A 14,729-nucleotide genomic window follows, 5' to 3' on the forward strand; every position below is an offset into this window, starting at 1 on the left:
CCCCGCTCCCTCTGTCAACGTATCTCTCGCGGAAAGGAGCATCGGACATCAAGATTTCAACGTCGCCGCGGATTAAAGTCGGAATAAATCATTCCAACTCGCGGGGGTCGGACGTCGCGGCCCCGTTCCTATCCTTCTCGGATGCAAATCAACGATCAAGGTACCCACACACGGTCACCATTGTTGCGCAATGGGGAACGGGGGCAATAGGGTCGCGCGTTTGCTTTTGATTACATTTTAAGTTGGTGTTGATTGTTTTGGGGGGGATGCTGGGGTCGACCCATCGGTTTTGTTGGAGTTGAAGCTATTTGGAGTTGAAACTATTTGAAATTGAAACTACTTGGAGTCGAAGCTCTTTAGCGTTGAAGTACTGTTGCTATTTGGGGTTGAAGCTATTTAAAATTGAAACTACTTGGAGTTAAAGCTTTTTTGAAGCATTGAAGCTATACGGTGTTGAAACTATTTGAAATTGAAACTACTGGGAGTTGAAGCTCCTTAGCGTTGAAACTATATAGAACTGAAGCTATTTGAAGCACCGAAGCTATTTGAAATTGAAGCTCCTTAACGATAAAGCTATTCGAAGCACGGAATCTTTTCTTGCCAACACAGTATTCGCGAGAAAATCTTCAAGGCCTCCATGATGGTGGTCCTACCACTTCCCAATTATGACCGATGCGACATTACCGCTTCCGTGTGTGAGTGCCTTAAGAGTGCGTTCGCATCATTTATCTCGCGAACGGAGCGGTCAAAGGCCCGCCAGGTACCGTACAAGGGAACCCGGTAAATAAAATTATCGTGCGCCTAATGGTGGCACGTACGGCTTATCAAGTGCATGCCGTGTCGGTGCGCTACGTGATCGCATTATGATACCAGGACGCGGGGAATGCACTTACGAAATCGGGCGACGATTAAAATACAATAGATTAGAGGAAAGGGGCGCCGATCACGCTTCTCCGCCTGCAAATTACCGCGGCGATTAAATGATCCAGCACGGTCAAACGCTTGCCGGGACAGCGCGATAGAACGGATCGAGTACGACCTCAGACGACGGATAACGGGGGGCTGATAAGTCAGGGAACCTTAAAAGCATTTCGTGGGGCCCGACGAATTACGTGGCCCCGACTTTCGCCGACTTCCTGCTTTTTTCTGGATGTGGAGTAGGTGATACTTCAAGGTGATGGATTCGAAAAATGTTTGTCGGCAGGTTCAGTGTTAATAGCTTCGCTTCTCAATGGCTTCACTTTTTAGTACCTTCAATTTTTAATAGCTTCATCTCCCAATAGCTTCAATTTCCAGTAGCTTCAATTCCCAATAGCTTCACTTTCCAACACCTTCACCTCCAAACAGCAACCTCCACGCCTCCCCTCGACGCTTAGACGGGCGTCGTATCGCGTCCAGCGATTATTCGCCGAACGTTCGATGATTAACGATCTGCGGATCGGTAGGAGGAAGATTAATTAAGTTCCAGCGCGGGACAGGTCCCGGGCATTTACATCGGTTAGCCGCGTTACAAGAAACATGCGAGAAGCATCCGGCGGGGAATTTATTGCGCCGAGCGGACGGATCCGGCGCTTTCTTGTGAATGCGCCTTAAGGCGCGTGCTGCTGTCACGGGGATCGCCGCAGTGACAGTCGGCACGGTAACTGTCTTCATTGGTGATTGACATCACGATCGCGGAGCGCACGGTGTTCCTCGCGCACGACGAACCGGCTGAAAGGGTACAAAAAGAGCCGGCGTCGGTCTCCTTTCGTTTCAGGCCTCGACCACGTGCCTCGGACAAGCCGACGCTTTTCTGCGCTTTTTGCGTCGCGGCGACATGACGCGATGGAAAAACAAACGATGCCTACGACACCTTTTTATTCGAGTAGAATTCATGCGTCGCGTCCGAAGGAGTTACAGTATGGTTGCGAGCATGTTACGAGGATCTTCTGAAGGGTACAGCGACGGGTGTATTCAGCAGAGCCAACAGTTGAGTTATTCTGTTGAATTCTCTGCTTTGACTTGTCTAGAGGAAGAGAAGAAGTCGAAGGCAGAGAACGCACGAGTATCGCTCGACAACTGTTGTCTCTATTGAATGTATTGACTCGTTCCCGGACTGAGACAGGGTCTAGAGATTAGTGGAAGTGCTTCCCAGGATTTTCCCACCGGGCTCTTTCTTAACTTCATTTCTTCTTTGGCAACCTGTTTCTATATCTATACCTATAAAGTCGCGTATTGTTTCGAATTAATATAGAAAATAATTTGCAAAATGTCTCACGAACGAATCTCAACGTAACAGAGTAAAATTGCCCCTTCGGGAAGGTTAAGTCCCATGTTTGAAAAACTATTCGTACAAATCTACGTTTTATGCATTTATGGCGTATTCACTGCTTCGAAGGAGTTTACTCGAGCCAAAGTAGCCTCGAGAGTACGCTACCCGAGCAAAAGCAGGGTTTTGTTATTACGATGGAAGCAGAAACCGCGAGGACCGAGGAGGTCGTCGCGGTTAGGTTTCGATCAACTTCTGGAGGGAGAAGAGGGTCGCGGTTTCAAAATGGCCGTCGATGGACCGCGAAGGTGCACGTGTAATGAGGTGAATCGAAACTGCCTACCGCATTAGGATGTTATTCGCCGTTAATGTGTCGTGTGGTAGGCCAATCTGGAGGGCAAATTGCGTTGTGAACTTCAAGATTCGTGTGAATCCATGTTGCAACTTATCGGAGTACCTTCGAGTTTAGCTCGAACACGTGTACCTCGTGGCTACAAGAAGATGGCAAGGTAAAAGAATGTTTCTTTTGGCAGAGCCATCTTTTCTCGATGGTTCTTCGGGTCCGGCAGGTGGCCTTGGCGACTCGAACTCCGACGGATCAAAAACAAAACTCTATGTTTTCTCTTCCTTCCTCGAGAGTCATTCTACAAGCGGAAGAGTCTTCGCGTTGCCCCGCCACTCGCGAGGTCAGCTCCCACGTCACAGAACTCCTGACGAAGCTCTCCAAACAGTCGCTGGACGTAATCCAAGGAGTACGTTGGTCCCGGCACGACAGTTGCCTGCACTTAAATCCAACACCGCTATCTCTCGACTTTTGACTCCTCATCGTGGCCCGTTGGGTCCGCAGTTGGGACCCCAGCGAAGCTCAATCGATTCCTGCACTTTAAACAGCTATTATCTCTCGACTTTTGACTCCGTATCGGGCCGTGACGCGCGTTTCGCGCTTCGACACTCCTCTGAAACCTCTATCGCCGCGGCGAATCGATATTCGCGTATAAACGCCTGGGAATGGACAATTCGCTAGATTAGACTGCGTTCCGCTGGCAGGGGTTAAGCGCGCTTTAAGCGGCACGTCCCGCTAACTTCTGCCATAAACATCGCGTCGAAACGCCGGGCTGGCTTCGAACAGGACTTTACTAGGCAGATACGCCTAGAGAATGTATATCTCCGGCTGTATCTGCGCCGAGGCAATGAATGGATGCGTTGCGTTGCAGCCGGATAATTGGGAAGATTGTACCGCGCGGGTTATGCACTTTAGCGTCCGTCTTTCGCCCGAGCCACCACACGGCACCGCTGTTTGTCCCAGTGCCTTTTACACGAGGATCCTCGACTCGCTCCATGTCCCTCGCGTCCGGTATCTCCACCGGTCCGCTAGCCGCCATTAAAAACCATGAAATAGGGCTGTCGAAACGCTGCAACGCTGACGCAATCGTAACTGTTTAGAGCCTGGAGAACGCCTGATGCTGCTTAGTTTAATATCGAGATAATTGGCCATTCTTGCTCGCTGACATTTGCGCTCGAATCGGTTCCAGGGACGCGGCACTTTCCAATATTTTCTATCGCTGGGATCCTGTCGATTCGAAAAAACTGAGATTCCTGGGCCTTGGTACGCGATAAATGGTAGAGAGGGACCTTTGGAGGAACGATTTGTGGAGTCGAAGGGGAGTTTTCCGTGATTAGGATTCGCGTTTCGCGATTATTGTTTGGTATCCTTAGGGGTTATTTGGTGGAAAGGACTTGTAGCTTCAGTAAGGAATAGCTTCGACTCCAAATAGCTTCGCTTTCCCAGTACCTTCACCCCCGAAATGCGAGAACGCTCCACTTCTGAATCGTCCCAATGCTCAAATGCAGCAGCGTTTCCGTATTAGACCCTCGCATCGATTCCTGCGAGGCGATTTCTGGTTCAACGGGACTACAACGCGAATAACGCTACCCAACCACTGTCTGCTAAGAACAGGATCTACGGATATCGATATCGATCTGGATCAGTGTGGCAGTGGTGCGCTCGGAAGCCAGCGCGACTGCGCGCCGGGGCAGAGATCGTTAAATCCGCTATCCGACAGCAATACTTAAACTCCTCTACGCCGATATATCGCGCCCGCTGTAAAATCCTATTGTAAACGGTACACCGCGGCCTAATCTTGCCTCGTATCCTCCTTTTGCACGAAGGCTCATTAACCGATCGTACACATGCCAGGGTTTTTGTCAGGTGCCTCTTCAGCGTTGCTACCTCGAATAAATTCTATTCTTTAGAACACTTCCCGTAAACCAGACATCATGATGGATCGGGTTTACTTACTCAGCCGCTTTGTGAGCGCTCGTAGAGTGGCTGAGCTCCACACTTTTTCACCTGGTTTGAGAGCGAAAAAGTTTCGAGCTCCACCGCTCTGTAAGTGTCACGAGTCGACTTAGTAATAACTTTAGAGTCTGCAATCGTGATCGTTCAATTTTAGTGTCGCTGCGGAAATCGATAAAATTCTCCCAGTTAAAGAGACGCGTTGTCAACGATAAGTTGCATAACCTCGCCGATAACGATCGTCGAGATTCCTTTGGTTCGATACGCGACGAAACGATCGATCGCCAGTCCCAGAGGACTGGCTGCTAAGCGCGTACATACAAATCGGTGGCACGGCTTCCTGTACCGTATTATTTATTGAATCTATGCGGTAACGGTGCATGCATCTCCCGACGCTCTTCCAACGCGAGGGGGCATTGTTTACACCGGGATACTGCACCGTTGATGCTCGCCAGCGCCGTATGGTGCAAGTTGTAGCCATTGAAACGGCGTTCCACGAATGTGTGAAACGCACGGCACGGCGGTGCAACGCAACGCGTCCGATACAAATAGAATCGCATTGCGAGACGACGCGCATCGGTGTCGCTTGTTTCCGAGCTGGTTTTATTTGCAGATTGTTCCAACTAAATTGGCACGTAATGCGTTTACCGCAAATAGTATCGCGTTTACTCGTTACGATCTACACTCCTGAAGCGATCAATTTGCGAGGATGGAGCTCCGTACAAACAAATTTTATTCCACATTTCGACTCAGTTTTCCACGTAGAGTCGCCTCTGCGTATCAGTACACCCTGTATACGCATGAGCAAATCGAGCGTCGAAGTCTGAAGCTCCGTGAATGAATCGCGGGGGGACTTTAATGAATGAATCCGTGTAATATCGCATCGAATCGCGATACTACGCTTGGGCAACCGGACGGTCGAAAAATTCTTAGCGTATCCGCGGACTAATCCGACAACGCCAGGTATGCCATCCTGGGCCACGGTTCGCAGCCTTTTAAGCGACAGGTGCAAACATTTGGGGGAGCAGAGCGCAAAAAAGGAAGCCGGTAATTGTAAGCCCCGGGTAGAAAAACCAGTTTGCTAAAAACAACCTGGGGCTCGATCGTGTCTTGTTGCGGGGCTACCGAATAAGACGGGACGAGTCAGTGTACCGTGAGTACGGGCCAACGTATAAGGAATGCGTTGGATTCCTTTTGGAGACGAGGGAACGTATGTGGCGTGCGGGTGCATCGCTTGTTCCTTTCTTTTTTTACTATTATTTAATCAGCTGGAAGGAATCTCGGACCTCGACTTCGAAAAATCGGGATTTAAAAAACACGAGGGGAACATTACAGCCTGGTTTGCCGTAACTTCACGACGATTAGCTCCGAACAAACGAAATAAATCTTTACAAATTTGGCTAAAGCTGAATGGCATTCGAATAACATCCGAATAATCAATTGTTCGAATCTTCTACTGGAATTCTTTCGACTCGATTAGTATTCGATTCCGAGTTCTCGGCGCTTCGCAATCGTCAGTTGACGCGTCGTTTGAACCAGCCTGACCTTACTTAACCCAAATCTCGGCTGAATCGGCCAGTTTCAGGTCGATCGTCCCGACCTGACCTTCCTTAACCCGATTCTTCTAGAATACGGTAACGAACTGCACGCGAACGTCGAAGCGGAAATCCTACGACAAGGCCCGTTAGCCGCGTATTTGAATTGAATAACGATCGCCTTTAAATTCGTATCTAGGCGAGCGTTGGCCGCGCGCGCGTACAGTCGCACGCGATCGGCTCGGGGCCACGTTCACGGATCGTCGTGTGTTCACCTGACGCAGCCAGAGCGGAATCCTCATTGAGATTCCACCGTGGTCTTTTTATATTGCCCTCGACGGCGCGGAGCCATTGTTCTCCGTCGTCCGTAAATTATTGCCACCGCCGCCGCGGACTCGAATTGCTCAAAAACCGTGTATAAATCATTCCGCATTAGAAGGTCACGTCACTGCGACCGATTGTTCGGTTGTTTCTCCTTGGTGAGTGTATTAGTATCTACCGGTACCGAGTACGTAACACGCGAGGGAGTTACACGTTGGACAACGCTCGGAAAGAAGTTGGAAACTTTTATCCACCAGTTGGGGAAAAAATCCAAGTATTATTGCGCGAATGGACACAGGAAAATAGAAAATGTGGAAACGTGTTATTCGTGAAATGTTACAAGTTGGTTAGGATAAGAAAAAATGTGCATCAGTAGAACGTTAGTAAACAGAAGTCGAAGAACACAAGTATAGAAACAGGTTTAGTGAGAAATTTTTGATAGGAGCCAAATGCCTCGACTCTAATTTTTATTCCTTTGGAAACTACATTCTATTCCTTATCGATCCTGAACTCATCCACTTTTTGATCGATATAATGCTATTCTAGAAACGAATAAAATTATTACACAACCCCTCGATTAATTTCTAAGCGTTCGGGAAACAACCAACATCCATCGTCTACTCGGTTCGAAACAATCCTCCCACTTGGCAATTTCGTCGAGAACAGGGTCTGTTTACCTTCTCGAATTCCCCGTGCGAGGAGGACAGGGGTCGGGCCGTTTCGCGCGGTGGCAAAAAGCCGCTAAACGAACGGCAGCTCGTTGCGAAACGTTCCTCGGCTGAGTTTGCCCAGCGAGCGAAATGATTCATCGTGACTTTCACAATGAGCATCGCAGGCCTTACGCCCCGCGGGGTGAAACGAGCAAAACAAACAAAATAAAAAGGAGGGAAGTCGCTCTTCTCTCGCCGCGGTTCGGCCGCGAGTGCATAAACTGAAATAGTCGTGTTTACAACCGTCGACGCAAAGATAAATATAAAAGCGGCCGGTGCACGCGCACTTGCGCACTCGAGAGCGGAGAAAAAAAGGGCGACGGGAGGGAAAATCCAAAAGAAGACATCGAAACGGTGGAATGCGTTTGTCGCGCTGGCGGAGTAACCTGACGATGACGCAGCAGGAATTACGCCAGCAAAGAGTACGCTAACCGACGCGGCTAGAAATGCGAATTTTTGTTGGTCGGGTTGGCGATGGTTAACAGTGGTTGCCGAAGGCGACGATGGCACGCAGCAGGAAGGATTTGGCGTGTGAAGAATGTATACATATTGTGTACAGTCGGACCCATAAATATTCGTACCCTAAATTAATTCATATTTATATATCCATCTACAGCAACGTATTTATACGAACGAACACTACCGTTCAATTTAAAGAAATTTCTTCGATAGACACAGAGGTTACGAATATTTCAGGTATTAAAAATATATTTTATCTAACAAGCACAATGTGCGAATAGGTTAATGCTTTACGAAAGACGGGATAAACTCGCGTGGAAAGTGGACGATCAGCGCGGAGCTCGCTAGTAAAGCAGAAATCGAAGCCGACGATCCCGTTGGAAGCCTCGGATAATTTACAGCTGGTAACGAAACGCTGGCAACTAAGGCATAACTCACGCGGGCAAATCAGTCTGTCAAATAAACGTACCGGCCGTAAACGTACATTTTCACCGTGTCCGAGTGAGATTTTAACGGCAATCTATGTCATGTATCCATCAATAATCCCCGGGGATCATTAGGTGACCATTTTTTCGCGGATGGGGGGCACGAATAATTTGTGATCCGTGCGAGCGGAAATCTCTCCGGTTTAAAACGTTGCACGTGCTGTCGGCTCCGAAGATATCTCGCGATACGCGAGAAAACCGTGATTTATTCGACGTAGATCACGCGAGTGCGTGAAACGACGAGTACGGGAGTAAATAGAGCCGTGCCTTTAATTTGTATGCGTGTAATATAATTTCTACCCTATATTTCATCCGATATATCACATACGCAGGAATAAAACCCCTGGATCAACAGTCGAGCACTTATCCCACTGGAGCATCGTCCTACTCTATCAGTAGCGTTCTTATTGAACTCGTTATGTTAGACGTGGGGTTGCAATACTACATATACTGACTATTTCATATTGTATATGTTATATATTCTATGTTTCAAACCGTGAATTTTATATTTTATATTCACGTCTTATTTAAACAAATTTATTTCAAGCGACACCGAGAAGGACTTGTCAGCCATTTCACGCAATTAACATCCTCACCCGTTCGTCGCGGAATTTCATTTAGCGCCAATTACCGGAATCGCCGAGATCCTCTCCGGTCCGTTTCTCGAATGTAAATCGTGTCCCGAGTCAAAGAGGAGAAGGTGAAGAAAAAAACAAAAACAAAAACAAAACGAGAGTTTTATATCGGCTCCGTCGCGCTCAAGCAAATCCACCCCGTGAAGCTTTCGCAGAAAAGAAAGTCAATAAGAACACATTCCTACGTTAGAATTCCCCTCCCTTCCCCTCCTCGGTTACACATTACCATAAACTCGTCTCGGCCGAGTGAAATTAACCAGCAGCGGGTCGAGCGCCGTGGCACACGGAGAAGTCGGAGAGCACCGGGAGCCGTTGGCTAGCCAGCCGCGAAAATGCCGGCACCCAAACAGAAACGAAACGTAGAAAACATCGTGGAACTTACCTCGCACCTGGAAGTGTCCAGTATCTCGACCTCGGTATTAACGTTATCGATGGTAACGCTGTGCCGGTACAGGAAATCTGTAACAGAGTAGAACGAGATTATACCGACGCCTTGATGAACGATAGGCGAGGAGAAGGCATGCCTGAACAACCCTATCGGGCAAAGACGCCGCGAGTACAACGGCCAGGGATGCGCAACACGCGGACAGATTAGCGTAAAATGAAGGAAAAAGAGAAATGACAAATAATGCAAATATACTTTATCGTGCGTGGAGGCGGAAGGCTTTAAAATTGAAAACTTTGACGGCCTCCGCGATTACTGTACGTGGTCGTACCGTTGGCACGCAAGAAGAATGCATCTTTCACTGTTTCAAGATCGCAGAGTGATTTGCGTCGCTATCCCTGAGGTGACTATACTCCACAATTTCTAAATGGTAACAGTGTGTACACACAGGTGTCCTCGAATGTATTCTTCCCGCTCTCAAAGAACGCGGTCCACGAAGACATTCGTAGCTCCGTCGATTTTCACTCGATTCGAACGATATTTTAGGAGGGGATTTTAGGAGTTTCTCCCTTTCAGAAGATGCGAAAACAATCGATTTATCGAAGCTGTAACGGTGTTTCCCGTCGGAAGTTGTGCACCGCTGATATACAGAGCTAGCGAAAGGAGCCCCCGCGAGAGAAGACGTACGAGCTCGCTCGGCAAGGATAATGAAATCGATCCGTCAGTCCTCTTCGAGGATCGAGAGAGATCTTACCGGTTACTCGGACGAGTAATCGTTGGATCTAGCCTAGCGTCCTTGGTCGGGCGATCCGTGAAACGATAAGTGGAAACCGTATACCCGGCCGAGATCGATCTCTAGGAGGCAGCGGGCAATATTAATGCCGCCGCGACGGTGAAACCGTCGCTGGGGTAAAATCCCTGTTAATTCTTCAAATTATTCGGTTTTTTCTTATCTCCCTAGCTAGGACTTCCTTCGAGCTCAACGTAACGCCGGGTGATTTACGTCTCTCATTTATCTGGTGTCCTCGGTCGCGCGAGTTCTATGCGAAACGGCTTCAACTGCCGTACGACGAACGGAAGAAATTGAAATTCGCGATTAATTGGAGGCGATACAGATCCTGACGTACAGCGACGGCCGCTGGCTACGGGTATGCGCAACTCCTGCCACTGCTCGGGGGCAACCCAAGTGTGGAGATGAAGATTATATTATATTTTATGGAATTATATTATTACTGAACTCGATGGAGTTATCAAGTGTCTGGAATGGAAACTATTTTCGTGCTAACTTGGGTGTTTTACTGTAGGGGCGTTGACCGAGGTTAGTAAGCTATACTTTCTGTCGGATCGTATGCGGCAGCTTAAAAAAAAATTCATCTGGATTCGCTAAAAATTAGAAGAGTTACGAGGCAATCACGAACACACACGGTTCGAATTTTATACTCGCGACGAAGCGAAGTACGAGCATCTTTGAACTACACCTTAATATTTTTATAACGCGTAGAAGCAACACGTGGACAAACAAATAAGAGGCTTCGCGCAATTGCGCAAATATGCGAGCGAAACGTAAAACTCGGAGTTTCCCGCGAAATAGAAAACGCGGTTAATGCGCGAAAGTCGCGGACCAGTTAGTAACGACAATTCCGATTTGACGCGGTGACGCCAGGCGTCGCGCCGCTCTGTCATTACGTCGTTTGCTGACAATGACGCGTAACTTTCCCCCGTGGAACTGTGGCCGCGTGACGGGGGCCCTTGAAGAGCACGAAAAACTCGATTACGATCATTTCGACCTATAAACTCATTTGGGACTTTCTCGTACCTCGTATCTGGAATTTTTGTAAAAAGTAGCATAGTGTAGGGCTGGAGGGATTCTCGAATTAAAACGACTGTATATCACCTCGACTGACTACCGTCGAATAGCGAGTTGAAAAGAAGCAGGGGGCCAAAGAAAATAAACTGAAGAGAGGATCAAGAGCACAGCAGCATACATCGGTTTAGTGGTTACACTTGTATAAGTATGGATGGAGAATGAAAGTAGATTGTAAAAGTTAAAATAAAGTATTATATACACAGAGGCTTCTTTCCGTCCCCCTTTTCTCTCGTCTCTCGAGGGAGATCCCCCTCGGATAAATGGAATTTTTCGATGAAGATCGCCGGCTATTGGCCCCTCGCGTTCATTTTCGAATCGTCGGGCAAAAATCGTTTGAAACTTTGACGCATCGCCGCGGCGCGAGATTCTCTTATCTGCGGATAATTTACATCCGACGATCGCATCGGGGCCCACGGTAGCCAGCATGCGATCGTATATTTTCCACGATGCGCGCATCACGCGTGAAACGAATCGCAAACTGCGCCTGCGCCGCTCCGAACGATTCCCGCCAATTCCAAGACGAGTCGACGCGAAGGAGATTCGCGACGAGCGGTGACGAAATCATGAAAGGAATTTTTGAAAAGTACGAATTATAGGGAAGTTACAAATGTAGGTTTGTATCGATAATAATTAAGCAGTAACAATTCTGGTGACGCATCACTCGGTGGTTATTTTAAGCGCCGTGAATATAAACAGACACGTTCTGTTATGAGTTAAAATAAAACGTTTTATTTTCTAAAATTTGAAATATAACTCATAACAGAACGTGTCTGTTTATATTCACGGCGCTTAAAATAACCACCGAGTGATGCGTCACCAGAATTGTTACTGCTTAATTATTATCGATACAAACCTACATTTGTAACTTCCTTATAATTCATACTTTTCAAAATATTAGCAGTTCATCGACGTCGCGTTCCCCATTCGTCAGTGAAACGAATCGTGTACGCGTTGCGATACAGCCTGAATGCGGGGACCAGCTTTTTCCGCGAGAAAACGCCCTCGAACGGTGAAAGTCCGTTTTCCTCGGGGCCGGCGTGGGTGATGCGATGTCGAGCGCGGAAAAATCGCGGCAGGTTAATAGAAATTTAATTTCGAGACGGCCTCCGGCCTCCGAGATCGTTCGACGCCGCGAGAAAGGCCGTCTCGCGTGAAATTCCTGAAATTGCCAACGCGATGATATACATTATCGGTTCCGCCGCGGAATAACGCTTATCGCGCTGGTTTATCTCCGACCCCCTTCATCGCTCACGTCTGCTAATTCTTCCGTTTCAATCTGTACTCCGTTTTAATTTCGACCCAACGGAATGGAACACTCAACTTCCATTTCGATACACTGGAGGTTTCTCCCTTATTCTGGAATATATTCACTGTGTCGTTGATCGTCTACTTGGAACGTTCAATTTTGGAAAATTTTCTGGATTTCTGAGTAGTATACCGTTTACCTTTAAAAAAAAAAAAATATAAAAATAAAGCCTGTTATTCACAGATCGCGAATGTAATTTTTCTAGGAACCGCAACCACTCCGGTGACTTCTAAAATCGCACTGACAATCGAACGCGAAAATAATCGAGGCGAATTAAATTCACGGAATCGAACCCTGACGTGTACCAGAAGAACGGGCACAAACAATGGAGCGAAACGGTAATTCTTCGCACCCTCACGGTCAGCGAGAATCGATCCCGTCCGACAGACTGACTCCCGGTGTACGTTGACGTAAATCGAAAGCCGAGTCGTCCAGATGCCGAGGAGGCGCCGTAACGATGATATTAATTAATTCCCTGGGGAAATTACGGGTAATCTGGACGTAACCAGGAAGCGGATAATCTTGCACGTCGATCCGATCAAAGTGGGGGATAATTGCTTAATCGACCCCTTAAAGTTGACTCCTGCGACGCTGTCAGCGTCGCGACAAGCCAATGCTCCGTAACGATCGATGAAAAACTGGAACGTGGCATTGGAGGTACGCGCGACGCGGTCGTTCGTTGCGACAATTATTTTATGCTCCACGCAGATTGCGACCGTAAAACCTTGCAGGAAGTATTTACGGTGAGATCCGAGCTGCGATAGAATCAAGGAGGAAACAAAAAATTTCCACGCGCCTGGAATATCGCTGACGACGTTAACGAAGGTAGAAAGTGACAAATTCTTTTTTTATGCTCAAGTTTCAGGCAAAAGTTTGCACTTGTAGCTCTCGTCAGTTCCATAAATGTACTCTCTGTGACTATCGAAGAAATTTGTTCGAATCGAATAAAATAAATAAATAAATGAATAAATTTTCCTACGATAGAATTTTCTGTCCGTTCTTAAATCCCCCTTGAATCGCAACGTGTCCCTATTTAGGGGTCGCGCCCCTGCTTTCGAAATCACCGCCGATAGAACGTAGAGCCACGGTGACAACCAATCACCACGACCAGCGCCGTTTCGTATCGGATTCTCCATCGCTCAGAAATTCCCATCTCTTTTCGATCAATCACGCGGAAAGCTTTATCTCGAATCGACGTTCGACTAGGCCGCCTTTCCTACAATTGATTGCTGTTCATGAAGAACAATCTGCATGGTAGAAAGTAATGGGCAATCGGAGCCAACGGGGCTCAAATTAAATTTGATTTCTCGATGCGGGAGGAACGTGGTCGACGACCGCGACGAATAAACCAGTGGTTCTTAACGTTTTTAATATTTATTATTTATTTAATATCGGGGAGAAAAATAGTGAATCCGAGTCCAGAAAAATAAAAATATTATCGGTATCGGCGCTGTTAGTTTCAGAACATAAGTCCACGAATCTTTTGATTAATATCTTTTGAAATGTATCAAATTCGCGGTATTGTTATCGTAACCTAAGAACGATGAAAGGTGTCCCTTCCAATAAGTAGCCCGAAGTAAGTTCGAAATCCGTTCGCATAACGGTGGTACGTGAGCCATCGATTCGCGGAGTGATCTATCGAGCGATCGGGATGCACGATCTAATCTCGTCCCCATGTTTCTCGTGGACCGCGGACAAAACGTTCCCATCCGCGGAACGATCGACAAATGCACGGGTGGACCCGCTTTCTAAATCATTGTCTAGAATTATTCCGCACAACGAACACCAGCGAAAGAGATTTGCATTGTTAATCGAAATCGAAACAATCACGAAGCGCTGCGCGCATATCGCGACCGGTAGATGATGGAATACCGATTATTCGACGCGCTCGACGTCAGGGGACGCCACGTCAAGATGGCGGACGTGTTCTCACGCGCTGTAAAATGGCGGACGTTGTTATTGGTGATATCGTAAAATAATACTGGAAAGTAAGTGTTACCGATTGCTTGACTGATCGAATAGGAATTTAATTGCGAACTGGTCTCTAACTGATACAGAAGATATACGTAACCCAACATTAACGATATAGACAGATGTTTCGTTACCCGAAGCGTACACCACACCCACTTTTCCGATACGGACGAAATGGAACCCACCTTCGCCAACGTATCACGACAATTCAAATTTATTGCGCTTACTAATACCCTAAGAAGCTTATTATTCATTGTATGCAACAGTATCTCCGACGACGCGCGCGTGTGATACTCTGGTAAAAAGATACGAGCAAATAAAGGTCCAGTTACAGCTTTTATCAGCCTCTATTTACGGAGAAATGGATTCAACAACACTTTTCCTCGAATGATCTCGAGGAGAGCTTCGTCTAGCTGTACCCAAAGGTGAAATTGAAAACCTGTACACCTACCGACTGTTTCTATTTTTATTATTCGAGTAAATCTACACTCCAGTTACAAGTATTCATTTT

The 14,729-nt window shown here is 47.3% G+C and overlaps 1 protein-coding gene across 3 annotated transcripts in view; it reads right to left on the reverse strand.

The window, feature by feature from the left end:
• Positions 1-14,729, reverse strand: part of LOC128875009 (ras-related and estrogen-regulated growth inhibitor-like) — a 56,397-nt gene that overhangs the window by 23,930 nt on the left and 17,738 nt on the right. For all 3 annotated transcript variants that reach the window (XM_054120285.1, XM_054120284.1, XM_054120287.1), the window contains exon 4: positions 9,072-9,148. In XM_054120285.1, coding sequence (XP_053976260.1) covers positions 9,072-9,148 — 77 coding nt within the window. The remainder of the gene's footprint in view (positions 1-9,071; positions 9,149-14,729) is intronic.

The sequence above is a fragment of the Hylaeus volcanicus genome, chromosome 4 (genome assembly GCF_026283585.1).
Source record: "Hylaeus volcanicus isolate JK05 chromosome 4, UHH_iyHylVolc1.0_haploid, whole genome shotgun sequence".
In the NCBI taxonomy this organism is placed as follows: Eukaryota; Metazoa; Arthropoda; class Insecta; order Hymenoptera; family Colletidae; genus Hylaeus; species Hylaeus volcanicus.